General features: G+C 45.7%; 1 protein-coding gene and 1 long non-coding RNA gene across 5 annotated transcripts in view; one reads left to right on the top strand and one right to left on the bottom strand.

Moving 5' to 3' along the window:
• Positions 1 to 19,822, top strand: part of LOC146811662 (uncharacterized) — a 154,550-nt gene that overhangs the window by 25,738 nt on the left and 108,990 nt on the right. The gene's annotated exons all lie outside the window — the stretch shown is intronic.
• LOC146811661 (serine protease 27-like) overlaps positions 10,499 to 19,822 on the bottom strand; it is a 333,108-nt gene continuing 323,784 nt past the window's right edge. For all 3 annotated transcript variants that reach the window (XM_085618633.1, XM_085618632.1, XM_085618634.1), the window contains one exon: positions 10,499 to 11,597. In XM_085618633.1, the coding sequence (XP_085474759.1) occupies positions 11,328 to 11,597 (270 nt within the window). In that variant the 3' untranslated portion in view covers positions 10,499 to 11,327. The remainder of the gene's footprint in view (positions 11,598 to 19,822) is intronic.

Raw genomic sequence — 19,822 nt, 5'->3', positions numbered from 1 at the left:
TCCCTTTACCTATCCCTTAGGTTGCTCCCATCTTAGTCCTGAAGAAGAGCCCTTTCCAAGGAGCAATTGGCCTTCACCCTACACCCATGGCCAAAACGTTGACATTTCTACCGTATTAACCTGTACTGGAACTCGATCCTACGCAATTTCTACCATATTAACCTGTACTGGAACTAGATCCTATGTTTAGATATAAAAAATTTGGAGTATATAACTGTACTATATTCTGGATTATATGGAATGCCAATAATTCCTAGACCGGTTCTCGATTTATGCAAATCTAGACCATTGTTTCCAATTCTTCTTTTTATTCTTACCTTTTCAACCTTCATTTAATTCACAAGCACTTACTCCACCACCCATCCCCTTGCACTTACCATGGAGCAACTGCTCGATTTGTTCTATTATTTTTCACTTTAAAGCTTAAATGTATCAATTGAATAACCAATTGCTATTATATAAAATGAAAGATTCCTATTCCTAGTGGCATGTATTTTTTTTTTATCTTGGGTTTGAAATAGTTTTGAGAGAGTTTTGAAATAAAGTTTTGTTAAAAAGTCTCTCTTGCAGATTTGGTTTTCTCCGCCAGGACCACCTGTGTCTTTTGACATATACTACCCAGGTCCTACGGATTGTTTTTGTGTCTCCCCATTGTTTGTAATGCTTTACGTGACAGAGCTCAACCGTGTCGCACATCAATACTCAAATTTCACTAGCTACCCGTGTTCTTTATCTTCCAGTTTTATTACTTAGTTCAGCATTTATTTAACTTTGCCAGACTGCAAGCATTTAAAGCGTGCTTTTATACTTCTACAGCAATTATTTACATATTAGCTTTTTGGAACAGCAGACATTTACTTAGGCCTTTCATTCACTTACTCTGCCAACACACATTTGTTGGCATCGCAGTCTTTAAAATGTATCGTTGCAAGCCTTTGGCATCATTTAAAATGCTTCTTTGCGTGCCTTTTGCACTTGTATTTGACAAATGTATGCTTAATTTATTTATTTTCTGTGCGCATACATACCTGTTTTAAAGGTCAACCTACAGGCATCAGTTAACATTTTAAACAAGAGGAAATGCAAACGCTTTAGAAATGGTAGAGCAGGATCACACATATAATAAAAGCTACCACCTAGATTACATAAGGGCTGCATGGTTGCACATCCATAGCTGACGACCTTAAAATTCATAAACCAGGCTAAAGTTTCAGTGCAGGCTCAACATCCTGTTTTTTGGGTGCAAATTACTTCATCTCACTGTGCCAGCAATTATAAATGTGTGTTTAACGTAACTGGGGTTCATGTAAAAGAGCTCCTATACCTTCAGGTGGTGTTCACGCAAAAAAAAAAAAATGGGAATACAACAAAACCAAAAACATGAGGCATGTGGCCTTTACTGGAGCACCTTTTGGGGAACTGTGCTTCTAATGTCTATGCTTTTATACGCTTTTAGGGCTGTGAATGATCCTTTCAAATAAAACAGAGTGGTTTAAAGCAAGCTGCATACATTTATTAGGAAACCACATGCTTGATTTATGTGCTTTTTGTGAGGATACAATTGAAGCGTGCATTATAATATTTATGATGAGCAAGATCACACATACATAAAAGGCTAGCACTTACATTTACTAAAGGTTGCACGGTTAAAGTATGTGCCTATAGGCACGTTGCCCTCTAGGTTTTTTTTTAGGTCTCGCCTGAGACAGCGCCTTAGCGCTGCTCTCGCGAGAGCTTTTGTAAATGGGGGATCTGGAAGTGCAAACGAGTGCTTTCAGGCCTCCAAATGCAGTGCATGTGCGCCGGGCGCGCGCACCATTTGGAGGCCTGAAAGCACTCGTTTGCTTTCACTTTTGCGGGCCGCACGGTGATCGCGATTGCGATCACTTTCACACAGTGCATGCGGCGCGCGCACCATTTGGCAGCCTGCGTGTACATTTCGCGGCCACTGCGAACATCAAAGCGCCCGCGAAATGTACACGCCATTTGCCACCCCCTCCCTTATCCCACTTGCACTTATCTCCTTTCCTATCCCTGCGTCTTTTCTTTCTCTCCGCTTCACTTCCTTTTCTGCCAGATCCTTGTTGCTCTTTTTCAATAGGTCTCGCAGTTACACGAGTTAAAGCTATTGGCATTGTAAATGACAATGCCAATAGGCATTGTTATTTGCAATGTCAATAACTTAAACTCACGTAAATGCGAGACCTAATGCATTGCAAATGCTTGTTTAGACGGAGCAATGGACTTGAAGGTATTGGAGCACGTTATTTCAGCACCAGTTACATTACGCAATGACACATTATTTTATTTGGTAGGCATGGGGACATTAAGTAATTTGCTGAGAATCACAGGATGTGGAGCCAACGAAGAAACTCAGACCTGGTTCCCCAGCTCCAAAGTTGGCAGCTCTGGCTGTTACGCCACGTCCGAGCCATTAAACTCTTACTCCGAGCCTTGCTTGCTTCAGTTATCTGACGGAGGACACATTAAGCACATCATGCAGAGGTGTAGCAAGGATGCATGTGCCTGCTGGGGGAGGTGTCCATCTCTAAACTCGGGCTGACCTCCAGCACTTGATAACACTGTCTAGGCATAGGTCGCAGCTCATTAGTACTGGTTCAACGCCGCCCAAATATAGCAATAAGCAATAAAAGGTGACCAGTCAACCTTTGCAAAGGGCATTTCACTGTGTGTCATGGCGTTTTCAGTAACCTTTGAACCGTTTGAGCTAGAAACCTTTTAAAAAAATGTTTTTTAAATGTGCAGATTATGCATCTGATGATGGATTATGTGGCAAATTCATAATCGTGTGAAAATGATGTTACTCCACATATTGCCTCTCAATAAACAAGTCATAACACTTTTAAAAAAACGTTTCAGTAACTTATATTGCACAACTGCTCACCAAGCAAAAGTTTACAACCAAAAAAAGCGTATTATTAATCACATAAGCGAAACCTAATGCATTTCCCAAAGCTTGCTTGAAACAGGTGTGATGTGGAACAGAATAAGGGGAACCCCATCTTCAAATGTCCTGGCCTCTGCTGGTCTGGGCAGGGAACAAAAGTGGAGCTCTGGAACTTTTCAAAGTCACAGGCCAGATTACAAGAAGGAGCACACAGGACGCGTGTCATGAAAGGAATCGAAATACACATGATGAGTGGCAGGGACAGACTTTAGCGAGAACTGACGCTGCAGGCTCAGGGTACTGACGCTGTAAGCAGCAGCTCGTGGCTTCCGTTAGCAGCAGGAATGATGCACACACACAACCGAGGGAGTCAGTGCCCAAACTAGCTGCAGGGCTGTTTTATACCAAAGAACCTACATGAAAGCAACACGTTTCACATAAAGACGCTGCTGTCTCGAAAAATGGTAATGTTCTTCGAAGGTTTGGCTGAAGTCCAGCAACAGCTGAACATGATCAATTTCTGAAATATGTACGCAATAAAGAAAGCACTGCAAAAATCAAGTCGAAAAACAAATCCCCATTCCCTACTACTTTTTGTAAATTGGGGTCCTGTGCTGTTCCCTGCCGCCTGCTGTTCTTTGCCACATTGGGTCCCGGAGGACCACAAAGCCCAGGCAGGCTGCCTGTGATAGCGCCAGGAGGCGCTACTTAGCTGCCAGCGGGTTTTCGCAGTGCGGGTCGCGCGTGGGCGAAGTCCGGGCAAAGTGCAGGCCCGTCCGCGCCAGGACAGGACAAGGCAGGGCAGGGCCACCCCCCATGGTTCCGCACTAGATAAAGCCAACCTGTGGGAACAACTGAAAAGGCGAGGAACTGTCCGGTCCATCTGGTGAGATTTATCTGCCCAATATATTTGCTCTGTGACCGTTGCTTCCGCGGACCCCTTTTCCTGTGTTGTGGCTGTTGGCGTGGGGTTCCTGTTGTCCTTGCTGCTGGGCATCGGGAACCTGTGGCTCCAGCAGGTTATGATCGGGTGTTGACATTTTCTTGGCCCCTCTGGAGGACTTGTCCCCCTGCTACCTTGGGCCAGCCCGGACCATCCTGCTTCATCCACAGCATAACTTTATTATGCCCTGGTGAATATACAATGGATACTGATTGACTTTCTGTTTTTATTCAAAAGATTTAAACAAATATATATTATTAATTGAGGTTTCTTTTTATTTGTATTTTAACTGTGTTGATATCTCTATGGTTTTATCCATCAACAGTTGTGTAGCGAAGTTGTAGCATTGCTCCAGTTAACTATTTACCCATTCCTCCGCGAATTAAAACATAGGGTTGCCTTCTAAAAACTATATGTATTTTGGGGCTTTATTGCTGCACCTGCCTGAGTCTGAACTCAGTACTTCTTGCACTAAAAGCTTGATTTGTACTTACCATAGCTTTGCATCCTGCACTTTGTACTTGCCATTTTGCACTTTGTGCTCAGCTTTTTGTACCTTGCACCTTGCACTCTGCACTTTGCATTTTGCACTTGCACTTGCACTTTTCCTTGCTGCTACTTTGCTCAGTTACTGGAACACTTTACCTCCAGTTCAGTGGTATCATGGGCAAAAGGAAGGTTAAGGCTCAATCCATAGGTCATGGCAGGCCGTCAAATGTTGTTTGTCATGAGACAATGGACAGGATTGAATCAATCCTAGCAGAATGTCAGAAAATTGCCAATTCTGATCCCACTAGTCCCCCCTCCCTCCAGTGGTTCTCCAGCTGGCAGTGATAACAACACTGGTCAACTGCCCATCCCTTCTCCAGGACCCCCCCTGCCAAAAAGGCTGTAAAACAGATCCCCCTGATGTTTAAAAAAACGAAAAAAGGGTGCAACCATGTGTTAGATGACAAATCATCGGTTGACACCTCACCAGAACCTCCCCCTGCTAAGAAGACAGCTAGATTGTCTCCGCTAACATCTAGAAAACAGCATGCCAAACTTAGGAAGGATAGAGGCACCGCACCTGATAAATGAGTGCAAGTCAACTTATCTGAGGCAAACCCCCCATCTACCCCGAGTAGAACACCGACCTCCAGTATAGAATGCTTTAACAGATTTGATGCCTTCGGGTTGGATGAGGAAGGGGTTAGAGAGGTGGAAGGGGGGTTGATCCTATAGGCAGCAGTGAGGTAGAAAGTATGTTGGGTGGGTTGCAGCCACTAAAAAACTTGATAGAAGCCCTGAGAGCTGAGGTGTATACACTCAAAAACAAGGTAATCGCTCTAATGGAAAGGATCGACAGTGACCAGGGGGAAGTTCTCAAACTAAACCAAAAGTTACCCCCACGGATGAGGGACCAAACCAGCCCAAAGGTATGCAGTACAGTTAACAAAAGGGGAACTAGCCCCCAAGATCACACCCAAATAAGAACCTCAAACACCATGCCACCTAAGGGCGATTACCATCAGCTCCCTGATAATAGAAAACTATCCTAGATCCACACTTTGGCCCCGATGTTAGGTAGGGATGTATACAGAGGTGAGGTTGTCCAGGATGAAGGTTCTGCTCACATGCAGGACTAAGTGAGGGCCCCTGCTAGGGGATCAGTGTGGGAAGGTGTCTATAAGAGACCAGAAGAAGGGGAGCGCCCATTAGAGATATTTCTCATGGAAGTCCCAAAACTCACTAGTAGACACTCTGAAAACCAGGAGTCGCTTAAAAACAAGGTCATACACTGGCTTAGATACACACGCCAATGTTACTCAGTAATCAGGGAAGACATCAGAGTGGTTAGAAGATTATGTTATGTTATAAAAGTTTTTATAGCGCGCTCAATTACTCGAGAGTATCCTGGCACGAGCAGTTATCGGAGAGCCTGAGAGACGGGGAGTTTGAGTGGATTAGTTAAAAAGAAAAGTTTTAAGTTGTTTCTTAAAAGGGCCGAGCTCCTGAATGCTCCGAATAGCCAGAGGGAGCGAATTCCAGACTGAGGCTGTTTTGACCGAGATCATTTTCATTGCCAAATACCACAAGGGACACAATAGAGGTCAGTTTCTTTGATGCTGCTATAACCACTGGTCTGCTATCGATGGATGCCTGCACAGTCCCCCCCAAAAATCTCCAGTATAACTATTAGATATAGACCACCACATGGTGACATCCCTAGTACGCTTCTGGCCCTCATTATAGACCCTTGTGAAGGCTTGCGTCCTTTTGACCTGGGGGTAGTTCCCCGTAGCCCCTTCTGCTGAATAGGGCAGATGGGAAGAGGATCAGTTGACCCCGGCCGGCAAAAAGCAAATATTTGCAGATGGGCAGGATTCCTCTAGTCCCCAAGTGCAGATTAGCCTCAATGAAAATAGAACCCCAACCTTGAATTCTACTCCTTTAGCCTGTGTTTTGGAACTATCTGTAGTTATGCACACTGACTGTGCACTCATTTCTGAACCTGGTATGGAGGTAGGTTTATGCAGAGGAGAACCAACAAGGCCTGAGGGTACTAAGGGGGTCCTGTCGCAGCCACCTCCCCTTAGGGTACTGGTGTGGAACGTGGCAGGAATTACCAAGCTAATGGCAGACCTAGATTGGTGTACATTCGTAGACTCCTTTGATGTCATCTTATTTCAAGAAACATGGAGCCTTACGTGCCCATACAGAACTGGCTTCTCAACTCACGCCAAAGATGCCAATAGAAAAGAGAGAGGTAGACCCTCAGGAGGTTTAGCTGTCTGGGTGAATATTGAACTAGGGTGCAAAGTTAGACCATTGCAGGTGGAGTCGGAAGACATACTAGCTCGGGAGGTTAGCTTCAAAAGCGGCGCTAGAATTTTTAATGTTTACAATAGGGCACAGAAGGGTATGGCAGAAACGGATACTCTGCGTATCCTTGATACTGCATTAATGCAACACTCGAACAATTCCCAGTTATTGGTGTGTGGGGACTTCAATTGTACATACGAACCGCTGGCTCCAATTCCCCCTAACCTGACTGATGAATTGGACAGTGAATGGCAGGTCCCTCAATTAGGCTTTCCCCTGGTAAGGTAGAGTGTGAGAGGAGCGCAGTTGCTGGCTCTCACAATGCAACATGATCTTAGAGCGACCAATGGAAGGACCCCATAAGACACTAAAGGGGACCCCGCTTTCAATAGGACAGCTCAGGAGAGCAGAATTGACTAGTGCCTAGTATCCTTAAACTACTGGCACCTTGTCATGGATATGGCAGTGGTCAAAAGGGTTGACAGTGACTACAGCGCTCTTGCTCTCACTCTCACAAACCAAGCGTCTGTGGGGACTGTCAACCTGGGTTCGCCAGATTTTGGTACACTATCAGCAGCAAACAATCAGAGGAGAATTAAGTGGAATTGGGTTGAGGCTCACCCGGAGGCCCTAGGTGCAGTAAAGAGGAAGGTTTCCACATTTCTTGATTAAGCTGCAAGCTCAACTGTGGAGCAGGTTGACAAGGTGATAGGCTTTAGTCATGAACTGCTATACAAAGAAATTAGGGATTTACTGGCCCGCCATGGAAACCGGTGTAAGGCGGAAAGACCCAGCCTACAACAGACACAAGATCAACAGGGTACATGGTATACCAAGGCCTGTAGGCTCTCCAAGCAGGAACTACTAAAGGCAGTCAAACAAAAATCTCGCCCTGAAATAGTGTCTTGCAGAGCCAAGAATAAACAAGTAATCGAATCTGCCAAAAGGGAGTGGGAGGGTTCCTTATGGTCATCTCTGAGGAGAGCATTGCTAGACAGAGATTCGAAAAACTTCTGGAGTCTAGCAGCATGTTGTTTAAACGGTACAAAGCAACAGTTGGAGTTTATAGTACACCCTGAGGCCTGGGAAGCCCATTTAGGTGCCTTATACGAATCCAGGGATGTGATACCTGTGGGACAAGACGATGGCCTGATCAGCGATTCTGTGGGGGCAATCGACCTCCATATTACGCTAGAAGGGACCAAAACAGCTATTGAATCCTGCACTCTGGCTCGTGCGCCTGGCCCTGACTGTATTCCCAATGACCTATACAAAGAGGATGTGGCTCTCTGGGGTCCATATATAAACGTATTATCTAACTCATTCCTCAGGAGGCAGCCCCATTCCTCCATCGTGGAAAAATGCTGAGATCATTCCGATCTGCAAAAAAGGGGACAGAGCGAAGCCATTGAGCTACAGGCCAATAAGTCTTATTGATTCCCTACAAAAGATCTTCTGCAAGCAGATTCTAGCTCGGCTGCAGGAATGGATCATAGAGTCTGAAGTTTTGAGTAACCTCCAGGCAGGCTTCCGAGCAAAAATTAGCACCTTAGACCAAACTTTTCGTTTGTTATGTCTATATTGGAAGGGAGTATATATCAAAGGAAGGGAACTCTGTGGCTTTTGTAGACTTACGGTCTGCTTTTTACTTAGTCCCCAGAGCAAAATTGTGGAGGGTTCTTAAGAAGCAAAGTATGCCACAGAATCTTCTAGATATTTTAATCAGACTTCACACACTCAACACAGCACAGGTGAGATGGGGTGGGAATAATCAACTCACTGACACTTTCCCAGTCGAGTGTGGTGAGAGACAGGGCTGTGTCCTTGCCCCTACACTTTTTATCCTGTTTATCAATGATTTCATCAAGTGTTTAGATAGGGATTGGTGTGATGTTCTGAAAGTCGGCAGTACGAGAGTTTCAGCTCTCCTCTTTTCCGACGACACCCTTTTAATCGCAAAGACTCCACAGGGACTTCAGAAGCTTTTAAATGATTTCATTGTTTTGTGACGAGCGAGGCCTGGTGTTGAATGAAACTAAAGCCAAATATATGATTTTTAGGAAGGGCAAGGCCAAATTAAACAAAAGACAAGTCCTGGCCGGCAGTAGCAAGCTAGAACGCGGTGACACCTTTGACTACCTGGGCATTCGCCTAACTTCAACAAGTGGGATCAACATATCGAAAAGGTGAAAATGAAACTCATACACCAGACAGCAAACTTGGCCAAAATACATAGAAATACATTTTCAAGGCAGCTAGCGCCAGCCCTCGAAATCTACAACACAAAATTCTTAGGAGGCACACTTTATGGGGCAGAACTATGGGGTATAGGTGCAACTAATCCCCTTTCACTGGTAGAAAATCGCATTCTCAGATCCCTGACAGATCTCCTTGCAAGCACACCACTGATGCCCCTTTGCCTTGATTTATCACACAGGCAGCTGGCCCACAAGATCACCTATAAGATTCTGATGTTTTGGTATAGATTGTGGACCATGGAAGAGCTCTGCCCCTACCGGGAACCACTTTTAGAGCTCATGAAAAGGCCCTCTATTACAACAATCCCTTGGTTTAGAGCCCTAAAGGTGCTTCTAGGGAGGCTAGGAATGTCGGGGTTTTGATTTGACCCTGGAAGTATGAACTTCATATTGAGACCCCAGCTAAAGGAAAGGTTTTGGGAATTAACACTTTTGCAAACTGCACTTGATGCCGAGGGCATTTTGACCACTAATTTCCTCAATCTTAAATGTTTTGAGGACACGTTGGATGAAATTGTCCCTCCCTTGGCCCGGAAGTTGTTTTTTCAGTTCCGTTATAAAGCACTACCCCTTAAAACTTTTTGTAAAAAATGGAGGAAGGATAAAGAGAACGATGATCAATGTCCCGCCTGTAATACAAGTGCTGAGTCCATCATCCACCTCCTATTCTTCTGTCCGATGTATAAATCTCTGAGGGACAAATGGATTTTTCCACTCTGTAAAATTGTTGGGTCCGGACATTACTTGGAGGTGCTTAGATCTCAGAGCACGGACACGAGCAGAGTTGTGGCTTTTGGGTTGTCTAGATATTGGTATGCTCTGTGGTTGAAAAGGTCCAAATGTTTGCCCTGATGGATGCTGTAAAGTGATGGACAAAATCGATATGGACTTTAGATTAAATCCTATTGAAACAACATATGATCATTCTATCCAGATTATATGACAGCCCGCTAGTTTTTCTTATTCTTACTTTATCTCTATTTTTTTACCTTACTTCATATCGATCACTTAACTGTATTTTCTACCATGCTGTGTGTACTTTTATGATCCTATGGTCGAAATAAAGTAAATCATGATGATGATGATGAAATTGGTGTAAAATAACCCATTTACAGAGTTCTGCTCTCTTTCAGTAACAGCAGTAAAATATACACACAACATGGTTCTCGTGAGCCCGTCTAAAATGCTCCTTGAAGGAGACTGCAGGAGCAACTTCTCTCCTCAATATAATGTAAACACCAGAAATACATTATATCCTCGCTTCTTCCTTGCTGCACGGTTCAGAATTTACCAAAGGTTGTGTATGATATTTCTGTTCTCCATTCTCTTTCTCATAAAAAAGAGATGTTCTCTTCTCTATTCCCTTTCTGTTCGCTGCCAGCTCACCTGCTTTGGTATTTAAGGCCTCAGAAGGTTGAGCGTGTGATGGTAGTAGCAAGCTTTGGCTACTTTTCATGGAGCTCCTTGTGCAAGGCTTTTGCATCCATAGTTTCCTTTATGCCTTGTTCTTTCACTGAGTTTTGGTGATTGAAAGATCTACAGATTTCTAAAAATCAGTTAAACTTTTCAGACATGGTTCCTTCAGTACACCAATTTTTTTATTCATAAAATAGTACAACAATAAAACTCAAGGTCTTCTTGGCCAAAGGCAAGTCTGCGGCCAATGCCCACACACTCATGGAATACCAAATAAACTGAATTGGGATCATGGGGTTTTAATGTAGCCCCTGATATGAGGAGGCAGAGCATCAACCTCTGAAGCTGGAAAGTCATGTGTCCTCCACGGCTGTCTGTACATAAAATTAAAACCATGGACTTTCAAGAGCTTCATGCTAAACAATGGATTGATGCAGACTTTTCTGGCATTGCCACTTGTTTCCCAACAGCCCAATACTCACTAGTATCTTTACATTTGGATTAATAGTTTATGCTCTCTTTATGTGAAATGCTTAAATCCCATTATAGCCCATCTGTTCTCTCAGTCTTTAGATGCCCTCCCATTGTTATAAACCCAAAGTGGCATATGAAAACCAATACAGATTGCGGCTGGGGGCAATATTCCAATATTATGTCATTTCCTATTTGTAGCCATGTTCTACTGGTGACAAGAGAGGGTTATGGGATATCAGTGAATGCGGATTGCATTTTTACAACAAACATATGTGATGGAAGTAAATTAAAATTGTTCCATGTTTCTATCACCGGAGATAGTGGACAGTGAGGCATGAAATATCAAGGTAAGAAGTAAGCACTAGGTAGTGTCGGAAAATTCTTGTTTACATCGATGTGTACAGGGAAGCTCCTTGGCATCAGTAGCATCAATCGTTAGTCGAAGTTTCCGTACTGGAAGAAGTGGTGTGGATAGTCATATCCCAGAGAAGTTCCACAATGTTGAAGAGCCATGCCGTGACCGCTACCAAAGGTGACCCAGGAGAAGGGCCAACAGCAGCAGTATTAGCAAAAGCGGACTGATCCTACTGCTGATGCTGCCAACGTTTGTGGAAAAATGTGGCCCAAAAAACTTTACTTCAGGAACATATTGCTGAATCCAAGTAGGGTAAGAAGTAACCTCGGTGTACACTCCGGGGCGATCCAGTTGAGCACATCCAGTCCCCCAGCTCACAACGCCTGCCAGGTACCAGGTACCATTAGATTCACAGACCAAAGGCCCTCCGGAGTCTCCCTGGAAAAGAAGATAAACAAGGCAGTGAGTGTCCCCTAATTCACAGCTAAAAACAACCTCTGCAGGCCTGAGAAACAGTAGAGCAGATTGGAGACAGATTGGACTGGGGTTTACTATCAAAATATTGAAATATAAATGGTAACAAACAAAAGTATAATCAGAAGATCAGGTTTACTATACTTAACACCACATCTATGTGCCTTGATGATGGATCTATCTTCAAGATACATAGACGTGAAGTTAATAATAGTAAGTCGTTTTTTTGCATTTTGCCATCAATAGTCTGAAATGCAACTGGGAAGAGGCTATAACTCCACCTCTCTCCAGCTACACGGAATACACAAGTCAGATGTTGAGCTTAGGTAAGATAGGGGCCATGTTCAGACCCTTATCTTAGCTTCTGTCTGCCAGAATGGTGATACAAAAGAGGAGTGACCCATTCACCATGTCCTAACAGATCAACAACTACACCACAAAGAGGCTGTACGCAGACTGAATAGAAGTTGGAAATGATCATTGAGTGCCTGCTGGTTGTCTGAGGTATTTCCTGATGAAAAAGCGGTGTCAGTCAGATTCAGACTGAAAAGTAGTCTGTTAGCTCTATTTGGCCAAGCTGAAACCTGCAAAAGGAGGCTTTTGGTAGATGGAAGTTAACTGTTACATAGAAGACATGGGAGAAAACAATTTTTTAAATCAGACTCATTTTGCTATCAGTGTAGGGAAGAAGTATCAATGAAGGTGACCAAGAACTGGAACATTTGCTACACCAAAAAAGACTGTGTCCAAGCTGCCACGCAGTGAGAGCTAAAATCTTTCAAACAAAGTAAAGCATGAGTTTGTGAGAGAGAGCGAGTAAAGAGTGAGAGCAAGTGAAGAGAGCGACTAGTGTATTTTAAGACAGGTTTCCTTCCCACAGCAGGAGTTAGATAGGACAGGTCCGAGATTCATAAGAAGTCACAATGGAATAGCAATTAAATCAGTGGCAAAAAACCTCAATTGAATTTTGCTTGGGCATTTTAGGGGATTCCCAACACTAATGCTAATGGATGAATGCAAATGGACACATTTTAGTTAGCACTATATACTAGAGTAGCCTGTTTTTTTGGGGGGGGCGGGGGGGCATCCCAGGTGAAGTTTTCTGATTTTTAGTGGAGCTAAGCCTCACCACCTGAAAATCTGGGCTGTTTGAGTTGTAGTATGTTCCACCCTTAAAGTGCACCAGACAAGAATTTGAGACTACTTGTGTAAGGGGTTAGGCACAGACCTAAAGGAACAACAAACCGAGAAAATGCATATTGTTTAGCTTTTGATAGTCCTTCTCCCTAGTGAGAGCAGCCTCAATGTGCTATACCATTAATGAGTGTGGAAATTGTAGTTTTCGTAGAAAGAAGGGCAGTGTAAAGACTCTCTTACACGGTGAATTTGTGGTCGAATTGTGAAGTTTTACTTGCTGCTGGTTTTTATTTGAATTGTTTCATTTTTAATTTCCTTTTACATGTCTTTTTTCAAGTGTTGGATTGTGATGTTTTTCCTGTATATGTTTATGACACATTTGTGTCCGAAATGAAGTGCTTTGACTTTTGATGTTGTCGAATTGGTGGCAAAATCAACTGATAAAACAATCCCACTAACTAACAAAATGGAAGTGTGGGTGACAGCTGTAACCCGTCATCAAACTGTAAGTACTTCATATGAAACATTGTCTCCACTACTAGAAATATTGGAAGCTAAGATTTGTAAAATGTATTATTTATAAATGTCATCTTAAACTCAGTTCAGTAAATTTAACTACAGCAACCGTATACTTGAAAACAAACTGCGTATGGCAATAAATGACATGGACGTATACAAAATGCGTAATTCAAAAACACAGGTCTTCAATCGTAGTGAATTCATGGCAATGTTTTCCGTAATGTTGGACCTCTAGTAAAGTAAGAAGCACCCAATGTTAAATAATACTCGTTAAATGACCTGTGTACCATGCCAGCTAGCACTGCCTAAGATATGGGTAAGTTACCCCTCTAGCAGGCCTTACCAGCCTTAAGGCAGGGTGCACTATATCACAGGTGTGGACATAGCTGCATGCGCAGATATGCCCCTATAGTATTAGGGTCTATTCCCTAGTATGTGAAGTGCCAGGGACGCCATAGAGCGCACTTGGGCTGGGAACGTGACAACTCGAGTTTCATAGCACCATGATGGCTTCACTGAACCCAGGAGTGTTTGGTACCAAACAGCTCCTTGTAATAAATCCACACTGATGCCAGTGTGAGATTTATTAAAACATGTACTCAGAGGACACCTCAGAGGTGCCCCCTGAAAACCTACCAAACCTGGTATGGGCCTTGACTGGCTTTAGGTAGTACCCACACACAGACAGGTTTCTGAACCCCTGGGTGGAGAGCCTCTGCTCTGGGACCAGAAACAATGCACATCCTGGGCAGAGGTGTCAAATCTCCTCCCCCAGGATGGGCCAGTGCTCGGAGGTGAAGCTTCAAAGGCCTTCCGCCTTTGTAATGAGACCCCCAACCTCTGCAGCTAGCAGCAGATGGCAGTCCCCGGTCTACACCCCCACTTTGGGCAGGAAAACCAGTGGGAATACTCAGAAAGACTAGGAGGTGTGCCCACCTTTGCCAACTCCACCCCTCTGGTGGAGGAGGCAAAGTTAAGCACACTTTTCAGTCCCCTCTATCTCGAAAATGAGGGGACCCCTCCAATCAGGGATAGGTCTATGCCTTCTACCATAGGAGGGCGGCACAATAGTGGGTGTAGTTACCCCAGGTAGGGTGTCCATTGGCCCTACCTACTACTCCCATAAAACACCCCCTAAATTTAGTATTTAAGAAGCCCCACCAGACCTACAAACCACATCTGCAATGTCCTAAGAGGAAAGAAGACACCCTGCAGCAGAAGCCAGAAGATGACAACTTCCTTGGCCCCAGACCTACCGGGCTGTCTCCAGCTTCGAGGACCCTGCGACCTGTCTTGCAACAACAACCTCCAAAACCCACCCTGATTGCCTCACGGGTGAGTAGCCATGCTATACAAACCCCTGATTGATTGATTGAAACCCCTGGATGGACTGTTGCCTTCAATAAAGACTCAAATCTCCTGAGGACAGCGGACCTGTCCAGAAGAAACTGACTTTAAAGACTCCGGATCCAGGAGGATCGGAGTCTCCAGCCCACTCTGCACCCAGCCCCTACAGCCCAAGTCTGAGTGGCTCACTTGTGCAGTGAAGTCTCCCCGGTGATCGTGACCTCATGTCTAGGGTTGGCTGACCTCTCCTGCCCTCCACGATGGCGCCTGCAGTGTCAATCCAGAGTCTCCCCCAACCACGACCGGCTCCGGTAAGAAGATTCAGACTTTCAAAGTCACCCTTGCACCGCAGCCCCTGGGCCTTGGTGAGCTGAACAGATGGTGCCCCTATGACCCCCTACATCTCAACTTACCTCTGCTATTGTTGGTCTTCCTCCTGCAACCTCCTGTGCCATGCCTGCAGCCTCTTTGCCATCAAAAAGATCCTCATTGAAAAGCATTGGGCTCCAGATGTCGAATTTGCACCCTGCACCCGGCCGCCCTTGTGCCTCTGGTGGTGTATGTTTGGTGCTGCTTTATTGCCCCCCTGTGCTTGTGCGAAACCCCAAAGCTTGGCCCCTGCAACCAACCGATTTACTTACCTGAGAGCAGTGTGGCTCCAGATACCCACTGTCTCCATTGGAAAGCTTTGGGTCAAACTCTGATTTTGACCCGTGCCATTGGTGGTGCAGTTTTGGAACTAAACTGACCCCTGGCCCATGCAGACTTTTGGCTCCTTAGACTAAGATTGTAAGTTAACCTGTTTAACCGCAATATTGTTTTCCCAATAGGATAACATTGGACAGTGTAAAAAAGTTTGTGTCGATTTTTCGAAGTGAAAAGTAGTTTTAATTAAAAACGTACTTACCTGATTACGAAGACCAGGGTCTTAAAATGAAGTACAAAGTATAGTTTTATAAAATTGGTCTGGATGTCCTTCTTGAATCGTTTGTCCATTATTGATCGCTGTTGTGCAATGAATGTCTTGCACTTATCTGCGTTAGGCTCTTTGGGTTTTACATTAAGCCCTGTATACTTTTGGGGAATCCCTGGACTCTGTGCATGGTATTACCACCTAGTGATGTCATATACAGAGCCAGCTTCCTACACGTACCTTCTCAGCTATCGCCCTTCCAATGTGTCCTGAAACCAGCATACGACCGCTGGAGGCAGCATCCACTGCCATTCCATTGCAATTGCAAAAAAGGTAAGTGCAGGAACTCAAGGCGCATCTCACCCTTCCTTGTGGCTTTTTGGGGATTCCCAATAGGCAATTTTGCGGGCTAAGTTCTTTGGCAGACTCTGTCACTTCCTGGAGGTGAGGCACAATTGCACTTTAATACGTTTGTACAGAGGAGCAGTCAAAGACCAGGAGGCCTGTGCCTACCTGGCCACATCACTGTCAAGATGCTGTGAGACTGGCATAAATTCTGCTCAGTTTGATGGGGGTTAGGTAAGTGCGTTGGACATAATTTAAGTGTATTAACTTAAATCTAGTGTTGCTAGAAATCCCCTTACCAGTGCGCATGATGTGCCCCATTCCTTACCAACAAGCTCTTCCCCAAGCTTAACGCTCCAGGCAGTTCCGGTCTTCAGATCTCTCCTAGGCCTATCAACCTTCAGAGCCCTGTACAGAACAGATATCAGATGTCTGTCCTCTCCTGCATTGAACATCATTTCTAACATGTCTGTTGGGAGGTGCATTGGGGAACCCTGTCCAAATGTCCCTGGCAGTTCTATCTAATTTTTCATACTGTAAGTACTATCCCTCACCCACCGTGAACAGCTCTGGCTCTGCAGGGTATGAAGGGTGGGGGAGAGTTGCCATCCTGCTCGCTGAGGGTTCGAAATGTTAAAAATAAAATGGCAATTTCATTGCCATTCAATTTGTAACCAAGGCACGCCACAGCCACAAGCCTGCCTCCAAGCCAGGAGGGAGTGTCCCAACAGTCCTCTGCTGCCGATTACCAACAAGAGGACTGGAGTAGTGGTGGCAACGCACTTCAAAGTGCGTGTGTCACTTTGGCCGGCGGTCTTGTTCTGGCCAAAGTGACATGCGCACTTTCAAGCTCTCCACCCAGCTGTGGAGACCAAGCACAGGCCTCTAGGGTCTGAAGGAGCGTTAGGCCCCTGCTTTATCCCCCATTCGATTGTTCCTTTTGTGCCCTGCATGACTCCCTGTGCTTCGCAGAACTGGACAGGTGCCAGAAGGTCATTTGGGTAAATCTTTGATTTAACGACTATCACCCTCAGCCTGCCTCTGCTCCACTTCCCAAGGGTGAACTTCCAGAGTAGTGGCCAGACCCCATTTTTCGACTGTCGCCCATTTAGTCCTGCTACCTACCCCCACCTTCTTCCCTGGGACCCTGCCTAAGTGTGACTCCAGCCGCAATTGGCCTAGTATCAGTGGTAAGGTTTCCTTTATCTCGAATCAGAGGGTGTTGGGTGGTCTGGACTAGCTGAATGGTGGAGGATGGTTTGGACCATGGGGTCTGCATGTCCATTATAAACTGACCTGCTAGATATCAGTGCACTGCATGCATTGTGGTGCTGTGTGCATGTGTGGGCTCCATACAGACCTGCCTGATAACCGTGGCACCACATAGCGGTGCTGAGTGAGTGTGTGGCAGTGACTGCATAAGGACCGCATGTTATTAATTACACAGCACTGCGGTGTTGCTTTACACGTTGATTTCTTGCTAAACGAATACTTTGTTTGACATTCGTTTTTACCCATGCGGTCTTGGCCCACGGTACTGTTTAAGTGTTGTAATTATCTGTGTGTACATGTTTCTGATATTTTTGTGATCTGGTGTGCACCCTATAACTGTGTGGTATTGAATTATTATAATTGCCAGGGTGGGCCAAGCTCTGACAATGTTTTGCACCACACAAGGGTGCTGGGGGGTAAAGTAGGATTTTTCCCAAGTGTGCACACTGCTGATGTTGTTTTAACACGGTTGGACCTAATACTGCTGGTAATATTTACCAATGTGATTAATGCCCAGAAATACATGATGTTCATGTTCTGTTAATTAATGTGTGTGCGGAATACAAACTTTATCTACATACACGTGTAAAGTATCTTTTGTGAAGCTCAGTGTATTTATAGTGTGAGAGAGTTGTGAAAATGCTTTACACATTGCCTCTGTCATAAGTCTGACTGCTCAGTGCCAAGCCACCCAAGGGTGAGCGTACGTTATACTGCGAGTGTAATCACCTTACCCTGACAGGAGTGGTAGGTTCTGCCTGGCTTGGGCTCCACCTCATCCAATCAGAAAATACCAGTTCCAACATTTGTTGCTCAGCGGTGTGGATAGGACTTGCATTTGCACAGCATCGAGACCTGTTCCACCAAACTGCGTCAACACCTAGTAGTCAGCAAGATGGAATATTGACGGAAGCTTGCTGAGGAAGCAGACCTCTGGGCCAGCACCAGAGTGTCCCAAAAGATTACTGGGGAGGCTCCCAAAAGGGGGGCCAGTGTCCCCACTAAAAGGAGGGGGTGATAAAAAGGAGTCTTCTATCAGCCCACAAAAACATTCACAGTGAAAAGGGTGTGGCTCAAATTCCCAATCTGGTCCCCAGATGAAAACTTACCCAGACAGGAGTTCGCCACCAAAGACCCCTAAGAGCTATGAGTGTTATAGGTACGGACACTACAAAGGAGATCTTAAGTGCTCAAAGTGAGTGCCCACACCCACTGGAGTAAAGGCTCTGGGGGTGGCAAGCATAGGAATGGGGGAGGAGGTGGTCCCAGGAAATAGGGGGAGTTTAGTGGTGTTGTCCTAGTGTCCCTGGGTGACAGCAAGATGGTTCCCAGGTTTCAAGTGCGTGAGAATACAGTAAAGGATAAGCAAAGGGTCACAATCAATGGGTAGGAGGTAGAGGCTCTGGGGTATACAGAAGTCAGCATGACTATGATAACGAGCCAGCTGGGCTCCCCAGAGCAGGTAATTCCCCAAGCCACCCACCTGGTGGCTGACAATAGAGAGGGTTGTTTCCTGGTGGCCCAGGAGCTATTTGAATGGGGGGCTGCGGGGGGGGGGGGGTACGGGCCTGTTGAAGTTTGCCATGACTTCCACCATGCCAGTGGCTTGTCTGTTGAGTAATGACCTGGAGCCTACTATCTGGAAAGAAGGGGAACTTCTGGCTTATGTGGAGATGTTGGGGTTACCTGACTGGATCTGTGCTACCACACGGTCCATGGCTACTCGAGAAGGGGAGAGGTCGAGAATGGGGGAAACCCGCCTCGGAATGTACCTCCGGTGAGATGGATAGGGAACTGGCTGAGGCTGCCCCAGAGCTCACTGAAAAGGACATTGCCCCACCGGGTGTCCTGCCTGAGCTCGCCAGTTGGCAAGTGGAAGGAGGCCCACCAGGGAGGGTTTCTGTAGGGCATAGAGTGCGCCCCAATCTCGAAAACCTGAGGCGGCAAGCTGAGGCCCAAGCAACCGGTGATGAATTTGGGACGACCTTCTGTACAGTGAGTCTAAGGCTCCAGGCCCGGGTTCCCGCAGGGCCCTGGTAATCCTACTGGAATTGGCCCATGACATTCCCCTGGCAGGCCATTTGGGATAGCACAAGACCTTTGCACAGCTTGCACCTCACTTGTATTGGCCCAGACCCAGGATGTCCTCATACATTCTGCAGGACCTGTCAGGCCAGTGGCAAGGCGGGGCAGAAATTTAAAGCGCCCCTCTATCCCTAGCCGGCTGTTAACACCCCCTTTGAGAGGGTGGGCATCGACATTGTTGGGTCTATCGATCCCCAGATGGCTGCTGTGCACAGGTTCACTCTGGTTCTCATTGATCATGCCACTCGGTACCCGGAGGCGATTCCTTGGAGGACCACGACTGCCCCGGCAGTGGTGAAGGCCCTGATGGGAATTTTTTCAGAGTGGTATTCCCCAAGGAGGTGGTGTCTGACAGGGGCATGAACTTCATGTCTGCTTACATGCAGGCCATATGGAAGGAGTGAGGAGTGACATAAGTTCTCCACCCCTTACCACCCGAAACTAATGGGATTGATGAAAGATTCAATAAGACCCTGGAAGGCATGATCAGAGGCCCCGAGGAAAAAGTGGGATGTCCTCTTACCGTGCCTGTTAGCCTACCGGGAGTTCCCTTAGAAGAGAGTGGGTTTTA

Source organism: Triturus cristatus, chromosome 7 (assembly GCF_964204655.1).
Source record: "Triturus cristatus chromosome 7, aTriCri1.1, whole genome shotgun sequence".
Classification (NCBI taxonomy): Eukaryota; Metazoa; Chordata; class Amphibia; order Caudata; family Salamandridae; genus Triturus; species Triturus cristatus.
This window is presented reverse-complemented; position numbering and strand designations above follow the sequence as displayed.